This window comes from Eupeodes corollae, chromosome 2, assembly GCF_945859685.1.
Source record: "Eupeodes corollae chromosome 2, idEupCoro1.1, whole genome shotgun sequence".
NCBI lineage: Eukaryota > Metazoa > Arthropoda > Insecta > Diptera > Syrphidae > Eupeodes > Eupeodes corollae.
In genome coordinates, this window is record NC_079148.1 from 122,741,405 (window position 1) to 122,761,166 (window position 19,762).

The following is a 19,762-nucleotide window of genomic DNA, read 5'->3' on the forward strand; positions in this document are numbered from 1 at the left end:
TGGACTATGACAAAAGCGGATGAAAGCACCTTGGGTGGCTTCAAAAGAAAAGTTCTTCGTGTGATCTACTATCCCGCATGCATCGAAGGAGAGTGGAGGAGAAGATGGAACGACGAGCTGTACGGGCTGTACAGTGACGACGTAGACTTAGCCAGAAGAGTAAAAGTCCAACGACTAAGATGGCTGGGTCACGTAGAGCGCATGGAAACCAATGTTTCGGCCCATAAAATCTTCGGATCCACACCCACAGGACAGCGCAGTAGAGGAAGACCGCGGATCAGGTGGCGCGCACAAGTGGAAGGTGACCTCACCCAACTTGGAGCGTGAAACTGGAGACATCTAGCTAGGGACCGAGCTGGATGGAGAAGTTTGTTGGGTGATGCCCTAGTTCGCACAGGACTGTAGCGCCACCTTAAGTAAGTAAGTAAGTAACTTGGTATGAATATCACAGATCGCCTCTTATGGAATGATCGACTCGATATTGGAAAAAATTTTGCTAGGGGCTTAGGATTTCTCCGACGGTGCCAGAAATATTTCACCCCTTCTGATCTGGCTGTAATTTTCAAAGCATTCATTCATATAAAAACTTTAATATAACTCTCATATTTCGACAGGTGCCCGTAAGAAAAGTTTAAGTATTAAGGGTCCAAAAAAAAGCTTTTAAAATTTTAGGCGACAGAACTTTCACCGAAACAATGTTTCATGTCTTTCGTTTTTCTACCGATATTTTTATAAACAGTGTTCTGTCGAATTAGCCAGTTGCACATCAGTTTAACCTTGAGCTCCATTTCGGACGTATTGTCAAGTATAGAAATTTTTTTTTTAACCGCACATCGAGAATGTGGAATGCTTTACTCTGTTTTTCCCTATTATTTTGATATTGAAAACTTTAAGCCCAATGTTCATCGGTATCTTCTCTTTAATCTTTCCCTATTTTCCTAAAGCTTGCACTGTGTTTAAACTTTAAACATCTTAAGGGTATTAATAACCCTCTGAGTACCAGTTTATTATAAAAAAAGCATTATGAACAGTGTAGAATTTATTGCTGAGTGCTGTCTCCTGTCGCTAAAGCGTAACCCAACCCCGATGTTGCTTTAAAAGAGTGGTAATTGCATCCTGGAATTTAATCAACCAGTACTCGGAATGTGTAACAGATCACATCTTATTGATTGGTCAGATGTTTGATATTGCCAAAAATACTGCTAGAAAATCGTTCACCCCTTTTGATAAGGCTATATTTTACAAAGCAATTACAGGACTTCTCATTATTTAACCCTTGAACTCAATTTCGGGCACACCGTCAAGTATAGAGATTGCATTTTTAACAAACCATCGAGAATGTGGAATGCCTTACATACACTTTTTCGCTTCCTTTTTATTGTTAAAAGTTCAAAGATCAATGTGCACTGGTATTCTTCCCTATTTTATCAACCCTCGCACTGTGCTTAAGCGTAAACATGTTAAGGGTATTTATTACCCTTTTAGTGCCTGTGACTAAAAAAAGGACGTGAAGTCTGAATTTCCATTAAAATGCCTGGGAACCTTAAAACCTTAATACCCTAACTATGATTTTTCCAATCAAATCATATACTCGTATCTTAAGGAACTGTCACAAGGTATTTTCGTGCAGTGTTTATTCCCAAGTTAAGGATTCAAATCCACACGGCATAAAAAAAATATAACAAAATCTTTTAAACAAAAATAAAAGAAACCTTATCTTAGTTCATATAGAAATTCCCATCAGAGTCGAAGTCAGAGATACCTACTCAACACATTTGTCCTGCAAAGCAAAAAAGGAAAAACTGCCAATCAGATCGTTAAAGTGTCCTTTTTTCGCACACACACACAAAATATACCCATATGGATTTGATGATTACATTAAATTGTTTGTTTGATAAGATTATATGTCTTTTCAACTTTTGAAAAAAAAAGTCCTGCTTTGCTGATGCTTGCCTCATAAATTTGCATCCATGGGATTTGAGAAATAAACTTATAACAATTTATTTTCCACACATGATTATGCTGTGACATATTTCTTATCACACTCATAGACGTGTTATGTGAGGATTTTCTTTTTTAAAAACGAAAAAAGAAAAACAACAACTTCTTTTATTTATTTTATATAAAGCTACACCATTCCTCGTTCGCTGCCTGCTGATGTTTTTGTTGTTTTTCTGTTTGTTATCCTTTCATTGCTTTAAAAATAACAACAACAACAAAAGAAAGAATAAATATTATAATCCAAGTTTTGAAAAAAATAAGAAAAAACTTGGTTATGTACACACGTTGGGTTAAATAAGGAAGAAAAAGAAAAACGAACTTTCACCAAGGATAAGCAAATCCACCCAAATGAGGATGTACTAGATGTTTATCGACAAAGAAAAGTCACATATAGCTCCCAATTTGAATGGAACACGAAGAATCTGAGGGACAATGATGTCGGTGGCGAGGCGGTAGAGCAGCGTGGTTCATAGCAAGGATACGGCGGCATCGGATGAAAAAACTCGTTCGCGTATGTGCGAGGTGAATACGAAAGTTTTTAGCGGACGTCATGTAGAAAACACGTTCTACGGAACGCGGTGCGATGGCGGCAGCGATGGTGGTTAGGAATAATGGTGACGAGGCTTGAGTGAGGTGGGTTAATGGAAAAGCAAGCTTTTTTCGCCTTTATCACCACCGTCATCATTTGCCAAAAAAACCCACTCCTACATTAATACATATTTCAACTAGATAAAGAGAAAAGAACAGTGTTGTCGCTTTGGGAAATTTAGAACGTTTTTTTTAAAACTGAAGGCTTTTCAGGGTCTTTAAAGATTTTCTTTCTTGAGGTTAGAAAAATATTAAAAAAGACTCGTTTATTTCAGTGCTAAGTTTTCTATTTTTCTTCAATTGACTACATAAACATCTAAAGTGGCAACACTGGTTGATTGTGATTTCTAACTTCAACTCGATAGATGATGCATGACAATAGGGTCGCTGCCTTACCTACAAAAATACACACATCCACACGTATGCATATATCTTTACCGCACGCGTGCCAAACAAAGTCAAAACGATAGGATCATTATTCTGGCTCATCAATCACCAACTACATAACATTATCAAGCAATGTGCTGTCATAATCGAATGAATCCCTAATGTCATTTGCGCCCCCCGATCAAAGAATGGGTGATGGGTGTGGATGTTTGACGACGACGATGACGACGCGAAGGGGGCCAGAATAACCATCAAGGACAAGACATAGGAACGAAGCAGTCAACGTCATCGTAGTCGTCCTTATGTCCTCGTCCTCGTCGTTCATCGACGCTAGCGCTGCTGTCCTTGTGTCGTGTAGTTTCGTGGGGATCTTTCAACCGTGTGTTTGTATTTTTGGTTGTTAGTGATTGAAGCTTATGGTATTTTTGTTTGCCAATGAAATGGCGAATATCCGACCTTTCCTTTTTCTTTGGTAGGTACTCAAAATGACGTAGAAATAGAATAACGGTGCTATGTGTGTGGTGAGGCATCAAATTTGCCAAAGTGGATGTGATATAATAAGTAGGTATGTCTCTATGCGTGGTTGGGGTTATGGTGATGATTTTGTTTTTGATGTTGATCCTGGATGGGCTTTTAGCATCAACGAAGGTAAAATAAATATACATACATATATACATACATATACCTATGATGGATAACGTATTTGTCTTCATACATACATCTTTTCGAAAGGGTATTATAATTGAGATCAATTTAGATGAACGAAACGTCTATTCGGGATTATTGAAATTCTTTAGGTGAGGACGGACTATAAAAGGGGAAGTCGTACCTATATTTGTGTGTAAGTGGCAGAGTAGTGGATACAAAAGACATTTGGGTGAATAGTTGATATGTGGAATTATTATTATTCAAGTGTATATTTCCATTTCTGATTGAAGTGGATTTGGTTAATTGAAAAAAAATATATCTTATAATAATAATGATTTACAAGAGCATAATATAGAGATATGTAAATTGCGGTTATATATAATTTATTCAACTACAGTTCAAAATTCATGGTATCATAATTAGTTGGTTTCAAATAAGGGAACCGTTTCTTTTTCAAGATGTTACATTTCAAAAACAAAAAAACAGAGGCTGGGATGCGACCCACACTGAAAACTTCCCATCCCGTCTGTCGATTTGTCTTGCTTAAAAGTTTGTCTATATCTACTCGTATCAATTTTTGCCAAATTTGCTTCATATTTTTTATGAAAAAACGGACTGTTGGATTTTTATATAAAAATTACTTAATATCGAAAACAATATTTCTGTGAAACTAAAAAAAGCTATTTTAGTCGAAAGTAAATTTTTACCAACTTTTATTCATTTTGTTAGGTTTTTCTTTTTTGTAAGAAAACTGTCAATTTGATTTTTTTTTAATTTTACCGAATGTTAAAAACAGTATTTCTTATAAGATAAAATTAGTTTATAGCAAATATTTAAAATTTTTGGAAAGATATTTGAGTCGAAAATCAATTTTTACCAACTTTTGTTAACTTTTTTTTAGGTTTTTAATTTTTTGTACAAAAACTGTCATTTCGATTTTTCTCAACATTTTTCAAAATGTTAAAAACAATATTTCTTATAAGATAAAATAAACTTGAAGCCTAAATTTCAAGTTTTTGAAAAGATATTTGAATCGATATTCAATTTTTACCAACTTTGAGTAATGTTTTTGACCGCGGCTGCGTCTTAGGTAGTCCATTCGGAAAGTCCAATTTTGGGTAACTTTTTCGAGCATTTCGGCCGGAATAGCCCGAATTCCTTCGGAAAAGTTGTCTTCCAAAGCTGGAATAGTTGCTGGCTTATTTGTGTAGACTTTAGACTTGACGTAGCTCCACAAAAAATAGTCTAAAGGCGTCAAATCGCATGATCTTGGTGGCCAGCTTAACAGTCCATTCCTTGAGACGAAGTTTTCCCTCAAAATGGCCATAGAATCGCGAGCTGTGTGGCATGTAGCACCATCTTGTTGTAACTACATGTCAACCAAGTTCAGTTCTTCCATTTTTGGCAACAAAAAGTTTGTTAGCATTGAACGATAGCGATCGCCATTCACCGTAACGTTGCGTCCAACAGCATCTTTGAAAAAATACGGTCCAATGATTCCACCAGCGTACAAACCACACCAAACAGTGCATTTTTCGGGATGCATGGGCAGTTCTTGAACGGCTTCTGGTTGCTCTTCACTCCAAATGCGGCAATTTTGCTTATTTACGTAGCCATTCATACAGAAATGAGCCTCATCGCTGAACAAAATTTGTCGATAAAAAAGCGGATTTTCTGCCAACTTTTCTAGGGTCCATTCACTGAAAATTCGACGTTGTGGCAGATCGTTCGGCTTCAGTTCTTGCACGAGCTGTATTTTAAACGGTTTTACACCAAGATCTTTTGCGTAAAATCTTCCATGTGGTCGACTAACACAAACCCAATTGCTGCGAACGGCGACGAATCGACAATTCACGGTCTTCAACAACACTCTCAGAAACAGACGCAATATTCTCTTCTGTACGCACTGTACGCATTCGTGTGGTTGGTTTAATGTCCAATAAAGTGAAAGAGTGCGAAACTTGGTCACAATCGCATTAATTGTTTGCTCACTTGGTCGATTATGTAGACCATAAATCGGACGTAAAGCGCGAAACACATTTCGAACCGAACACTGATTTTGGTAATAAAATTCAATGATTTGCAAGCGTTGCTCGTTAGTAAGTCTATTCACGATGAAATGTCAAAGCCTACTGAGCATCTTTCTCTCTGACACTATGTCTGAAATCCCGCGTGATCTGTCAAATACTAATGCATGAAAATCCTTACCCCAAAAAAATCAGCCTTTATAAAATTTAATTCAAGTCTCTAGCGTTTTTGATTCGTAGTATATTTAGGGTTAACCAAAATTTTCACGTTTTTTTCAAACTGCTATGGTAAAAAAACCACCCACGCAGTTTTCTTGAGAGCCCTTTCTGCATCTTTCTGCCTTATTATCTGTATAACAAAATTTATTTGAAATCGATATCTCTTCTGGTTCTTGAGCTATGGCCGCAAAAAAGAAACTTCGCGAACGTACGGACGTAAGTACATACGCACCCACAGACATCTTACTACAAATCTCTTATTTCGACTCTAGGGACCTTGAAACGTCGAGAAATGTCAAAATTTCCAATTTGACAAATCGGACCCATTACAATAACTTCCTATGGGAAGTTAATAAAGAACACAAGAAAAAACGTTCAGAAATATTGAAGATAAAAGAACATAACTAACAACAAAAATTTTAAGGTTTATTTGACATTGCTCATCGAGTTGATTTAAATATTATGACTTCAGAAGAAGACAAACAGTTTTTAATGGCAGTACGACAAAATCGACACCAATTTTTAATTAGTTCAGTGGGCAGAAAAACTTTAAACAAATGTAAGAAAATGAAGGAAAATAAAAGAAAAAAAAGAAAAACGCCTTGAAAAATTGCGCAAGCTTGAAAACAAAAATATCTCGTCATTAACAGAAAAGTCCTGAATTTCTACCTACCAGTGAAGAAGAAACTTTTCCAAACACCAAACCACAATTTTCCGAAATGCTGCCACCTCAGAAACGAGCTCGAAAAGATATAATTAACAGCCAATTAGCCTCCATTCTTAATGTCTCTAAATTGAGTGACAGGCGAACAACTATGGTTGTGACGTCTATTTTAAAAAGTGCAGGCTATGATCCATCAAAATTTAATGTCAATAGATTTCTATTCGTCGGCAGCGTGTGAAAAATCGCAAAGCTGTTGCAGAGTCTCTCAAAAGCGAGTTTAAACATAATTCATCATTAACAATCCATTGGGACGGTAAACTGATAGAAGATATTACTGGACACGAAACTGTAGATCGGCTGCCAATTTTGGTATCAGGACATGGAGTTGATCAACTACTCGCAGTTTTAAAATTGCAACGTGGAACGATCGAAGCATATTCCGAAGCTATAAATTCATGGAATTTGAGTGATAAAGTTAAATGTTTGTGTTTTGACACTACTGCTGTAAATACGGGCTTAAGAAGTGGAGTATGTGTTCTTTTGGAGCGTCACCATATAATGGAAATTATGTTGTCAGCTGTAGTGGATCAATTTAAGAACAATTGCAACACTATTGACCAAAGCGACTTCAAAACAATAACAGATGACTCTGAGACATGACTTTTTTGCTTAAAAACAACAAAAAGTATATCAACCTCGAGATGACTACAAAGAACTGTTGAATCTCACGACCATTTTTTTAAGCGGTATTCCTGAAAAAGGTGTTTCATTTAGGTGGCCTGCTGGTGTACAACGAGCTAGATGGATGGTAAGAGCCTTATACTGTTTGAAAATATATTTATTCAAGCATCAGTTCAAGCTTACAAAAAAAGACGAAAAGGCTATGAGAGAAATATGCATTTTCACAGTGGTAATTTATGGTAAATATTGGTTTCAAGCTCTTAGCGGATGGTTAGCACCAAGAAACGACCTAAAATATTATTGAAAGACCTTAAGGCCTTCGAAATCTTCAACAAAAATATTGTTACTGTTGCGCTGAAAAAGATTCTAAATCATTTGTGGTACTTATCGGAAGAGCTATTTTCACTTGCCTTTTTCGATGACGAACTTTCAGTTAAGCAGAAGAAAAAAATGGTAGACGCACTGAGAATTGAAGGCACAGAAGATTGCTTAAAAAGAATAAGCCTTGATATCACACATATCCATGAAAAAAATGTAGAAAATTTCGTGAGTAGAAATGCCTTAAGATTCTTCCAGATCCTAGATATATCATCAAGTATTCTGGAAAAAGACATTGAAACTTGGAACGAAGACTCAGATTATGTAGCTGCCAAAAATATTGTTCATTTTTTTCGAGTAGTCAACGATTTAGCTTTGAAATTTGGTAAATTTGCAGTTTAATAGTTGTAGAAATAAATGAGAAAAAGGTGTTTTTGATTAGGGCAGTTTTACTATTTTCCCGGGTGCTTGAAATATGCATATTTTTAAAAAGTAAAAAACTAGTTTATTTGTAATCAAATGTGTGTATTGAATAAAATTTTGTAAAAAAAGTACAAAATATGTAGGAACATCAACATTTTTTTTTGTATAATAGGTATTAATTTATTCGATGGTATCTATACAATTTATGGATATACCTGTCGGGTGTTCATCGCAAACGTGACGATGACAAACTGCGCATTTGGCACAAGTCCGCGTAGTTTGAGGCTCTTTGCATAAGCCACTCTTAGCTCGAGTTTCCTCCCTAACAATGCTGACATTTGTGATGATCCTCTCGTCGATTGTCAAAATTTTGTTAATTTTTTTTCGCAGCTCTGATCGCAAACTTCGGGACTCTAAACGCTTGCGCAACAGGTTTTCCACTAAGGCAAATCCTAAATCTTTTAAAAATTGATGTCTAGTCAATCTCTCGTTTAGAGCATTTGAAATATACAAAATATAGGCAATAATGCCAGCTTGGTCGATCATGTTTGTAAGACATTTGAAGGTCAAACATTACAGTTCCAGCTTTATTAACTTCCCATAGGAAGTTATTGTAATAGGTCTGATTTGTCAAATTGAAAATTTTGACATTTCTCGACGTTTCAAGGTCCCTAGAGTAGAAATAAAAGATTTTAGAAAGATGTCCGTGCCTGCGCGTGTACGTAGGTTCACGACGTTTTTTTTTCGTCGTCCACAGCTCAAGAACCAGAAGAGATATCGATCTCAAATAAATTTTGTAAAAATAGCTTAAATATGTTATGAACCAAAAACGCTAGAGATTTAAATTAAATTTTGTAAAATATATTGCAACGTGATATTAAAGAAGTATATTTTTTGAAAAAAATCCATTTAACGGTTTTTTTATAAATACAAAAAACTGACAAAAAAAATGTGTCACCTCCAAAATTTTATGACTAAAATATGATATGCAACGAAGAATAATATTTTTGACATCTGATACAATTTTGAGAAAAATCGAATTGACAGTTTTTTTTTTATAAAAATCTAAAAAAAACATTACTCAAAGTTGGTAAAAATTGAATATCGATTCAAATATCTTTTCAAAAACCTGAAATATAAGCTTCAATCTTATTTATCTTATAAAAAATATTGTTTTCAACATTACGACAAATTTTGAGAAAAATCGATTAGACACTTTTTTCCAAAAAATAAAAAAAATTTACAAACGTTGTTAAAAATTTATTTTCGACTCTAATATCTTTTCAAAACTTTGAGATATTGGCTTTAAAATAATTTAATCTTTTAAAAAATATTGTTATTAACATTCAGTAAAATTTTTAAAAAAATCGAATTGACAGTTTTTTTATAAAAAATTAAAAACCGAAAAAAAATTAACAAAAGTTGGTAAAAAATGATTTTCGACTCAAATGTCTTTCCAAAAATTTGAGATAATAGCTTCTTGCTAATTTAAACTTATAAGAAATATTGTTTTCAACATTGGGACAAATTTTGAGAAAAATCGAATTGACAGTTTTCTTACAAAAATTAAAAACCTAAAAAAAATTAACAAAAGTTGGTAAAAATTGATTTTCGACTAAATATCTTTTCAAAAATTTGAAATATTGGCATCAAACTTATTTTATTTCACAGAAAATATTGTTTCGATATTCAGTTATTTTTATATAAAAATCCAACAGTCCGTTTTTCATAAAATATAAAATCTACAAAAAATAGTACGCAAATTTGGTAAAAATTGATACGAGTACATATAGACAATTTTTTAAGCAAGACAAATCGACAGACGGGATGGGAAGTTATCAGTGTGGGTCGCATAACAGCCTCTTTTTTTGATCTTTAAATCAAACGGTAAAACGTTTGGCAAAATGTTCGAGGCAAAAACTTTCACAAACCTTCGGAGCTGTAGAAATGGCGGTAATCGGTAGAAAGAAATTTTTGAGACATTTGGCGATCTATTACTTAATACTTAAACACGGGGTTTTTACCCTTTTTATCCAATAAGAGAGAGTTTCTAGCTTAGTTTCTCTGATTTCTTAGTTTAATAATTGTTTGCCTTTACTTTACTGAACTTTTTTGTAATAATTACTCTCGTTTTATCGATTTTTTTGAAGTTATCACTGTCACCACCTGCTTTTTCATACGTTGTTGGTCTTTTGGAACACCCTACTTATTCAAATAACTAAAATAAAAAAAAAATCAGGTATTAAAACTCTAAAAGAAGTGTGGAACTGCACTGAAATTGATCTTTGCTGAAAAGTCAAAGTTAAAGAAAACTAAAATAAACAGATACCTTCCAACTTAAGACACTTGATGCACTTTAGAAGTTCAACACTTACAGTCCAATAAATATAAACAAGGATTTAAACTCAAAACAAACTCACTCTTACGTCTTCATTAAAAGGAAATACTTTGAAAAAAATAAAAAAATGGTTGTTATTTAACTTTAATCTGATTCCATTTTAATTAATTTACTTCCTTCGCATTATAAATATTCATTTCACAACATTTTTGTTTGATCTTAATTTTAATTTAGTTCTTTTGAAAAAAACTTTATTCTTACTCAACACCGAAACAGAGAACAAAAGAGCTAAAAGTTTTTAACTCTTCTAAAATAGTTTTGCATATCAACTCTTTGACCATAAAACGAAATTAATCCTCCCACAAAAAATAAAACTTTAAATAAAATCCTTTTGAGAAAGTCTACAGGACTATAAAATATCATTATCTTTGTAAATAATTCAATTAAAAAAATAAAATAGATTTTCGTTCCCAGAAGCAGAACATGAACATTATTTTAACTTAACCACTCGTTTCGAATAAAATTGAACCTGAAATTGAAAACATCATATCCATACTCTTGACTTCAAGGAAACCCTTTAAATATTCCAAAGGAAGGTGAGTCTCTATTCCATATTTGTACCGGAATCTAATGTGAATCATAAAAACAAATCACAATCCTCGTAACGAGCAAGCCAGAAAACAATAAAAACAAATAGCGAATAACTTACTCGTATATACTATAGATTATATATGTATATCAAAGTTCAACCAAAATCTAAGTATGTATCAAGGACTTTCAAAACAGTACATACATGTATAGAAAATATAACAAAAAAATGTGTGAGTAATATGGTTTTGCTCGAGGAAGGATATAAGGAACTGTTATGTTATGCTTCGACAAATACGTACTACCTTCACATTTCTGCTCCTTTCTCATAATGTAAATATATAGATATATGGGGTATACAAAAATGGAAAGAAATAACTGTAAAAGAAAATATCTATAGCTTACCGTTTCCTTGTTATTCTTTGATTTCGTTAGGACATCCTCCAGCCAAATCCATTGTTTTTCCGTATCCTGATTTTCATATTCCGATAGAGCACTAACACGTCCACCACCATCTACGACCATGCCACCCACAGCCCCAATGCCACTATTGCTCCCGCCCTGACTGCCACGGGACATATGGTGATGTGATGTACCATAACCGCTGCTGCCATCACTATGGTAATGATGCTGATGCACTCCGCCGTGGTGATAGTAAAAGTTTTTGTATTCCGTTGAATCCATACTGCCACCGTTGTTGGAGCCACCATTGCTGCCGCCATTCGGTTGTCTTTGCCTAACTGCAGCCAAGTGGCTCTGTGAATATTTCGGGTCATGTCGCATGAAATTTGTATTCAAGGCGATTATCCTTAGACGACTTTTTGTTTGTTCAATTGAATAGTAGCCACCTAAAGTTTATTTTTTGTTTCGAGAGAAGAAAAAGAAAAAAAGGACCAAAATACAGTTAGCAATAGTATACACAAATACGTACAGAATATAAAAATAAATATACAAATACATAAAGCATAAAGTGGAAGAGTGAACAAGTGAGACTTTGATCAAATATCCCAAGACCAATATTATATGAATGATGGTTTACTGGGATATACTTTTTGGCCATTTGAGAGTTCATTGGATTCTGACATCAATGGTGGTTTCATCAGAGATATGACATGGATTCCATTCTAGCCATCCATAAAAAATACATATAAGCAAGAAAAAAGGAACACTTTTGTGATGGTTGCCTGATGTGGGGATCAAAGTAACTGTATGCTGTGTATATGCGAAAGTGTTCTGCCTTACATAAATTCGAAATGGTATTTTATTAAATATTTGATACGATTGTCCCGAATACATCTATCAAAACCTATTTGGTTTTTCTACCATTTTTTGTATCTCTTTCCAAACAAACTCAAAAAAAGATACAAAGAAGAGCATAACAGAAAAAATGGAAGAAATAGAACAAGCAATATACCAAAATTGCTAATATAGTCTGTGAGCGATGTGTTGCAATTTATTTGTTTTAAGTGGAATTGGAACAAATTAATTGCATTTCCTCGATCCAGATATGACCCATTAAGGTTACAAAGAGCTGAATGGCAGTTGCTTGAAAGTATGAGATGTGAGGAAAGTCAAGCAATTTTTCCTTACCTATGTTAAATTTTGAAATGTAAGAAAATCAATTGAAATTTTTGAACTCTGACAGTTGTTAGTAATAAGCTGATAGCAGCCGAATCCCTTGTAAAAAATGGAAAGATTTGTGTCCAAAGTCTTCAACTTTATTGTCAGAAAGTTATCTGATTTGAATTTGAGTTAGAACAAAAGATTTACTATCAATGACAATAGAACAATTGAAAGCAACTATTAAAATGGTTGTGTTCAATCTCAGACAGATAGGGTATCCGTAAAGCTTACTGTTTTACGTGTAAAATAACAGCTGATCAAAAAACAGCTGAGACGTCAAAAAAGGAATCTAAAGTTATCCAAGAATTTTTGGGGTATGTAGGTACCTGACAGAACAGCTGATTCTACACATGGTTGAATTTCAAGAAACTTGAATATTTATTTCAGCTTTTTGTATTTGTTGGTAAATGTAAAGATACAAAATGATAGTTGAAGTTGTATTTGAGGATGTTCTGTACATAATAGACGATGAAGAAGCCATTTGCCTCCGAATTTTAGAAGGTAATTATGATCTATTTTTGTTAAACTTCAAAATTGAATTGTTCTCGTTTTGTAGATGACCAATTTGCTAGCTCCTATCTCCAGAATAGTGTCCAGCATTCTGGAGTTAAAGAACCTCTTCGTGTTACAGAGTCAGAACAGAGTCAGTGGAAATAAATAAATCTAACTTTTTGTTTTTATGTATAAAAGCAGACAGAAGCAGCAAGCAAATAAGTTCGCTGAAAGGAAAGGTAAGTTATTCTTTCAGATGATAAAAAAACCCCAAAGAAGAACCACTTTATTCGCTTTCTTTAAGATTGGGACCATAAATCCATTCTGCTCATCTTGGAAGAGTGCAGAAAGAGAAAAGACCAGTTTCGAGATCCAAAAACCCAGCCAAGAACAATTTTTCAAAGAATTGCAAAAGCTCTTGAAGAACACGGTCAATTTTTGATGAGAAGGGATTAGAAATAAAATTAAAAAATATGAAAATTTTGACTTGTTTCTCTGCTTTTTGTGAACAACTGAAAGTTGTTTTTATTTTTGACAGCTTTCTCAATACAGCTATCCAACTCGTTCAACAAGGTATCTAAAAAAAACACCTATCCAACTCGAGATTGAACGCAGCCAATTTCATCTGATATTTTCAAACTTCATCTCACAATGACGTTTCTGTCAATAATGTCAAACACACTGGTAAGTTCTCAGGATTTTAAGACTTTTGAAACTTTTTTGACAGGCAGGACAATCGTCTGCTCAATATTTCTCTACTCACGGAAAATTATCGATAAAATAACAACTTTTCGATCAGTTAATGTTGTTTTGCTTATGTCAACTTCTAGTCTCAACTATAACTGCATTCCTTTTACAAGGATATTATAGATACATAAATCCTATTTTTATTTTTTTAAATGTACAAACAAACCTTTTTCAAATGTATGTAATGCCTCTGATGGCAACCAGTGTCTCCAGAGTTCACCCATCCGACGAAAGTTTGTATTTGTGCCATCCTCATGTCCCAGCACAGGAAATACGAATTGTGATGGAAATGTTCGCCCCAGTAAATCGGTTATATTTCGCAGGATTTCCAATTTTTTTGTTTCAAACATTGGATGCGCTGAATGTGATAAGCCATCACTGTAAAAAAAATAAAAAACACAAAATATATAGAATAAAATATAGAATTAGGAATATACATACATTTATAATAGAATTAGATATATCGATTGTGAATATTTATGAAACATGACAAAAAAAATGAAAAGCTGAGCTTAAAATGCGGGAAATGTTATCTCTTTGAAACTTTTTGAATACCTAATAATTCTTTTATATTTCTGAATTTTTAGACGATGAAGAGATAGGAAAGCGAGTCACACTGATAAATTTTCTTTTGGACTTTAAAAAAATTGTTTTTGTAATCAAAATATAATGTGGAAGCTATTACATGTCGAGATATTCGAAACCATATTAAGTTCAGTAAGACTTTAACTTATAAACTTAACATAGGAAGTTATTGTAATGGGTCCAATTTGTTTGAATATTTTGACATTTCTCGACGTTTCACCTCGAAAATTTTACGAATACAAAATGATTTTATCTCAAAAACGATTGTGTGCAACGAAAAATAACGTTTTTAACATATGGTAAAATGTTGAGATAGTTTTTTTTTTTATAAAAATAAAAACCTAAAATAAACATTACTCAAAGTTGTTAAAAATTGAATTTCGTCTCAAATATCTTTTCAAACATATGAGATTATTGCTTGAAAATTGTTTTCAATATTCGGAATAGTTTTCAGAAAAATCGAATTAACAGATTTTCTTAACAAATAATAAAAGTTGGAAAAATTGATTTTCGATTCAAATATCTTTTCAAAACTTTGTGATCATGGCTTCCAACTACTTTAAAATTACAAAAAATATTATTTTCAACATTCGGACACTAAAAAAAAGAGGATGGGATGCGACCCACACTGATAACTTCCCATCCCGTCTGTCGATTTGCCTTGCTTAAAAGTCTGTCTATATGTACTCGGATAAATTTTTACCAAATTTTCAAAATATTTTTTGTAGATTTTATATTTTATGAAAAAAGGGACTGTTGGATTTTTATATACAAATTTCTGAATATCGAAAACAATACTTTCTGTGAAATAAAATAAATTTGAAGCCAATATTTTCAAATTTTGAAAAGCCATTTGAGTCGAAAGTAAATTTTTAATAAGTTTTAGGATATTTGTTTTTTTTTAGAGTTTTATTTTTTGTAAAAAAACTGTCAATTCGATTTTTCTCAAAATGTGTCCTAATGTTGAAAACAATATTTCTTATAAGTAAAAATTAGTTTGAAGCCTAAATTTCAAGTATTTGAATATATATTTGAATCGATATTCAATTTTTAATAACTTTGAGTAATGTTTTTTTTAGATTTTTATTTTTTATAAAAAAAAACTGTAAATTCGATTTTCTCAAAATTTTATCAGATGTCAAAAACATAATTTTTCGTTAGACAAAATTGTTTTGGAGATGAAATCATATTTTAGTCGTACAATTTTGGAGGTGACACATTTTTTTTCAGTTTTTTTGATTTATAAAAAAAACATTAAATGGATTTTTTTCAAAAAAAATACTTCTTTGATATTACGTTACAATATATTTTATAAAATTTAATTAAAAACTCTAGCGTTTGTGGTTCGTAAGATATTTAGGGTTAACCAAAATGTTCACCCTTTTTTCAAACTGCTATGGTAAAAAAACCACCCACGCAATTTTCTTGAGAGCCCTTTCTGCATCTTTCTGCATCTTTCTGCCTTATTATCTGTATAACAAAATTTATTTGAAATCGATATCTCTTCGGGGTTTTGAGTTATGGCCGAGAAAAAAAACGTCGCGAACGTACGGATGTCTGAACGTACGTACAGACGCACGCACAGACACCTTTCTAAAAATCTTTTATTTCGACTCTAGGGACCTTTAAACATCGAGAAATGTCAAAATTTTCAATTTGGCAAATCGGACCCATTACAATAACTTCCTATGGGGAGTTAAAAACCTAAAAAAAAAAATGAATAGGTACAACTTGGTAAAAGTTGATTTTCGACCCAAATATCTTTTCAAAACTTTAAAACATTGACTTTAAACTACTTTTATCGTTTTAAAAATATTGTTGTCAACATTCAGTTAAATTTGAGAAATATCTAATGGATAGTTTTCAAACTTTCTTTATTTCACAGAAAATTTTGTTTTCGGTATTCAATAGGTTTTTTTTTATAAAATTTCAACAGTCCGTTTTTTCATGAAAAATTAAAATCTACACAAAGTAGTACGCAAATATTTTAAAAATTGATGTTCGGTTCTGAATATCTCATAAATTAATTTCATGCATACAATTTTCAAAAATTTAATAAATGCTACTAAAATCGGTTAAATAAGTTTTCGACTAAAAACCTCGTTAGCAAAAACCAACTATTAATATTTCATAATATGCAAAATATTGTTTATAATTTTTACATTTTTAGGAATAATTCTACTACAAACTTTTTAACCCAACACGAAAACCTACAAACTTTTAAGTAAGACAAATCGACAGACGGGATTGAAAGTTATCAGTGTGGGTCGCATCCCAGGACCATTTTTTTGTAAATAGAAACTATTTTATTCTTCTAATAATTTTTGAGTCAAGAGATGTCAAAATTTTCAATTTAAAAATCTGACCAATTCCAATAACTTCCATTGACATGTAAAAAATTGTCAAAAGGCAATCACATTTAGAAAGTTCTCTTAAAAATTGTTTTTAACGCACACACTTCCAAACAAGTCAGAATCGTTTATTTATTTATATTCAATATTTTCCTCCATACAAAATTCGAAATTTTATTCTAATAAAATAAAATTCCACCAAAAAATCAAAGTCACGTGTTTACTGTAGATACATATTTGAGTATTCAATATTTATTTTTTCGAATAGAATTTACAAAATCTGTATTCAACTTATTTCGTTGAGGCAGCGGAATCGATTATATACAAATTTTAGACTTTTTCCATCATATTAAAATACTACAAAACAGTGCTGATACATATGATACTCCCCTCCGCCCACCACAGCACCGCATCAAAACGTCAATGTATTAGGTCGATTCGTCTCCTGAAAGTCAACATTTTGGTATGCACAAGAGCAGTATGCTTAGGGTGTATCTACATACATATGTATGCATATGTATGTGTATATAAATATTTATTCAATAAAATACGTTTTCATATCTTGAATAAATATGTAGATATGTATATTTGGATAAACATATAGGTGCATACAATCAGAAAATTTAATAATCAATTTGAATATATTTTTCCAAGAAATTCTATTTTATACTTCAGGGGGGTGAAAGGGATAAAAATAGGCTTAGTTGTCTAATTTTGCATAAATAATATTTTTGTTTTGTTTTTCTTTAAATTAATTTTAATATTTAATAAAGAGAGTAAACTGCTTTTGAATTATGCATAAACAAGAATTGTTTCATTGAATAACTTTGCTTTCAAAAATACTTTGGGTTTAGCATAATTTAATTTTTAAATGCCTCGTATATTTAGAATAATGGGAACACAACAGTTTCTCAGAATTATTTAAACATAATTATTCAAAAATAATTGTTTCCACTTAACGCGTCAGATAAGTTATAAAAGATAAATAAAGAAGCATAAAAGGACAAGAGCTGCTCATGAGCTCTACGACCAGAAGAGGCGAGAGGAACTCCGACTTCTCAGAAGGAAAAAGAGAGGGCATGAGAAGCGTGCGGTCGAAGATGTTGAGAGGTTTAAAACCAGGAATGAGGTTCGAAAGTTGTATGAAAAGGTAAAACGAAGTTCACAGGTACATAAACCTAGAACCGAAGGCTGCAAAGACGAAAGTGGAAACATCATAGTGCAACCGCAGTCAATGCTGAGGATATGGAAGAACCACTTCTGCAGACTGTATAACGGCGACGAAGAACTGAATTCCGCTGTCAGGCAGGACGATCGATTCATCATAGATGCCGAAAGCCAACAATCCCGTCCTCCCGACTTAGACAAAGTAAAGATTGCCATATGTAAGCTGAAGCGAAATAAAGCCGCTGGAGCAGATGGCTTGAATGCCCAGCTCTTTAAAGCAGCTGAAGATAAGTTGGTTAGAAGCATACACCAACTTATCTGTAAGATATGGTGGGAAGAAAGCATGTCGTATGAATGGAACCTCAGTATTGTTTGTTCGATCCTGAAAAGGGGGACTCAGTCTACTTAACATCGCCTATAAAATCTTCTCTGCCGTAATATGTGAACGTCTAAAGCCCATCGTCAACAAGCTGATAGGTCCTTATCAGTGTGGTTTTAGACCAGGAAAGGCCACAGTTGATCAAATATTCACATTACGGCAGATCCTGGAAAAAACTCAAGAACACCAAATCGACACCCACCATCTTTTCATCGATTTCAAGGCCGCATATGACAGCTTCTACAGGGACGAGCTGTATAGAGCCACGTCTGGTTTTGGCATCCCTTTGAAACTAGTCTGTTTGTGCAGGATGACCATGGAGAATTCACGCTGCTCCATAAAGGTTGGAAACAACTTAACGGAACCTTTCGATGTCAAAAAAGGTTTTAGACAAGGTGATGCGCTATCATGTAATTTTTTTAACATCGTGCTTGAAAGAATAGTGCACAGCAATAATACAAAACAATAGTGAACAATAGAAACAATAGTGCAGGGCTCAAACGTCAGCAATAGAGGGACTATCTTTCAAAAGTCTGTCCAATTACTAGCATATGCTGATGACATTGACAAAACAAGAAGAACTCAGCGTGATGTCAATGAGGGCAACACAAAGTACATGCTGTCGTCAAGAAAGGACATGCAATGTCTTGGTCAAAACGTCACCATCGACAGACGTAACTTTGACGTAGTCAAATACTTCGTCTACCTAGGCTCCGCTGTAAACGCAGAAAACAACACCAGCGCTGAGATCAAACGAAGAATAACTCTTGCTAATCGCTTTTTCTTTGAGTGGAAAAGTCCTCTCTCGAAGGACCAAAATGTCGCTATATAAGATCCTTATCATCCCCGTCCTGCTATACGGTGCAGAAGCATGGTATATTAGAAAAGCGGATGAAAGCACCTTGGTTCGTTTGGAGCACCCGTGGCATGATGGTTAGTGCGTTGGACTGTCATGCAAGGGGTCTTGGGTTCAATCCCTGCCTGTGCCACCTTAATTTAAAAAAAAAATAATTTTCGCGGGTACTGCCTCTTGCGAGGAATTGACAAATCCTTCAAGAGTAATTCTTGTCATGAAAAAGTGCTTTCTCAAACTAGCCGTTCGGATTCGGCATAAAATTGTAGGTCCCCTCCATTCCTGACAACATTACTCGCACACAGGAATGGTTGAGAGTTGTAAGCCACTAGACCCTGGTTTACAACGGACTGTTGTGCCACCCACTTTGGTTTGATTTTGAGCTGTACGGGCTGTACAGCAACGTAGACTTAGCCAGAAGGGTAAAAGTGTAACGCCTAAGATGGCTGGGTCACGTAGAGCGCATGGAAACCAATGCTCTGGCCCGCAAAGCCTTCGAATCCACACCCACAGGACAGCGCAGTAGAGGATGATCGCGGATCAGGTGGCACACTCAAGTGAAAAGTGATCTCACCCAACTTGGAGCGCGACACTGGAGACATCTATCTAGGGACCGAGCTAGAGTGTCAGAAGTTTGTTGGGTGAGGCTTTAGTTCACCCAATACTGTAGCGCCACCTTTAGT

The 19,762-nt window shown here is 33.8% G+C and overlaps 1 protein-coding gene across 1 annotated transcript in view; it reads right to left on the reverse strand.

The window, feature by feature from the left end:
- The window catches only part of LOC129944716 (uncharacterized), a 361,194-nt gene that overhangs the window by 102,940 nt on the left and 238,492 nt on the right, over positions 1-19,762 (reverse strand). The window contains exons 5-6 of the mRNA XM_056054351.1: positions 13,911-14,122; positions 11,288-11,730 (exon numbers count right to left, since the gene is read on the reverse strand). Coding sequence (XP_055910326.1) covers positions 11,288-11,730; positions 13,911-14,122 — 655 coding nt within the window. The remainder of the gene's footprint in view (positions 1-11,287; positions 11,731-13,910; positions 14,123-19,762) is intronic.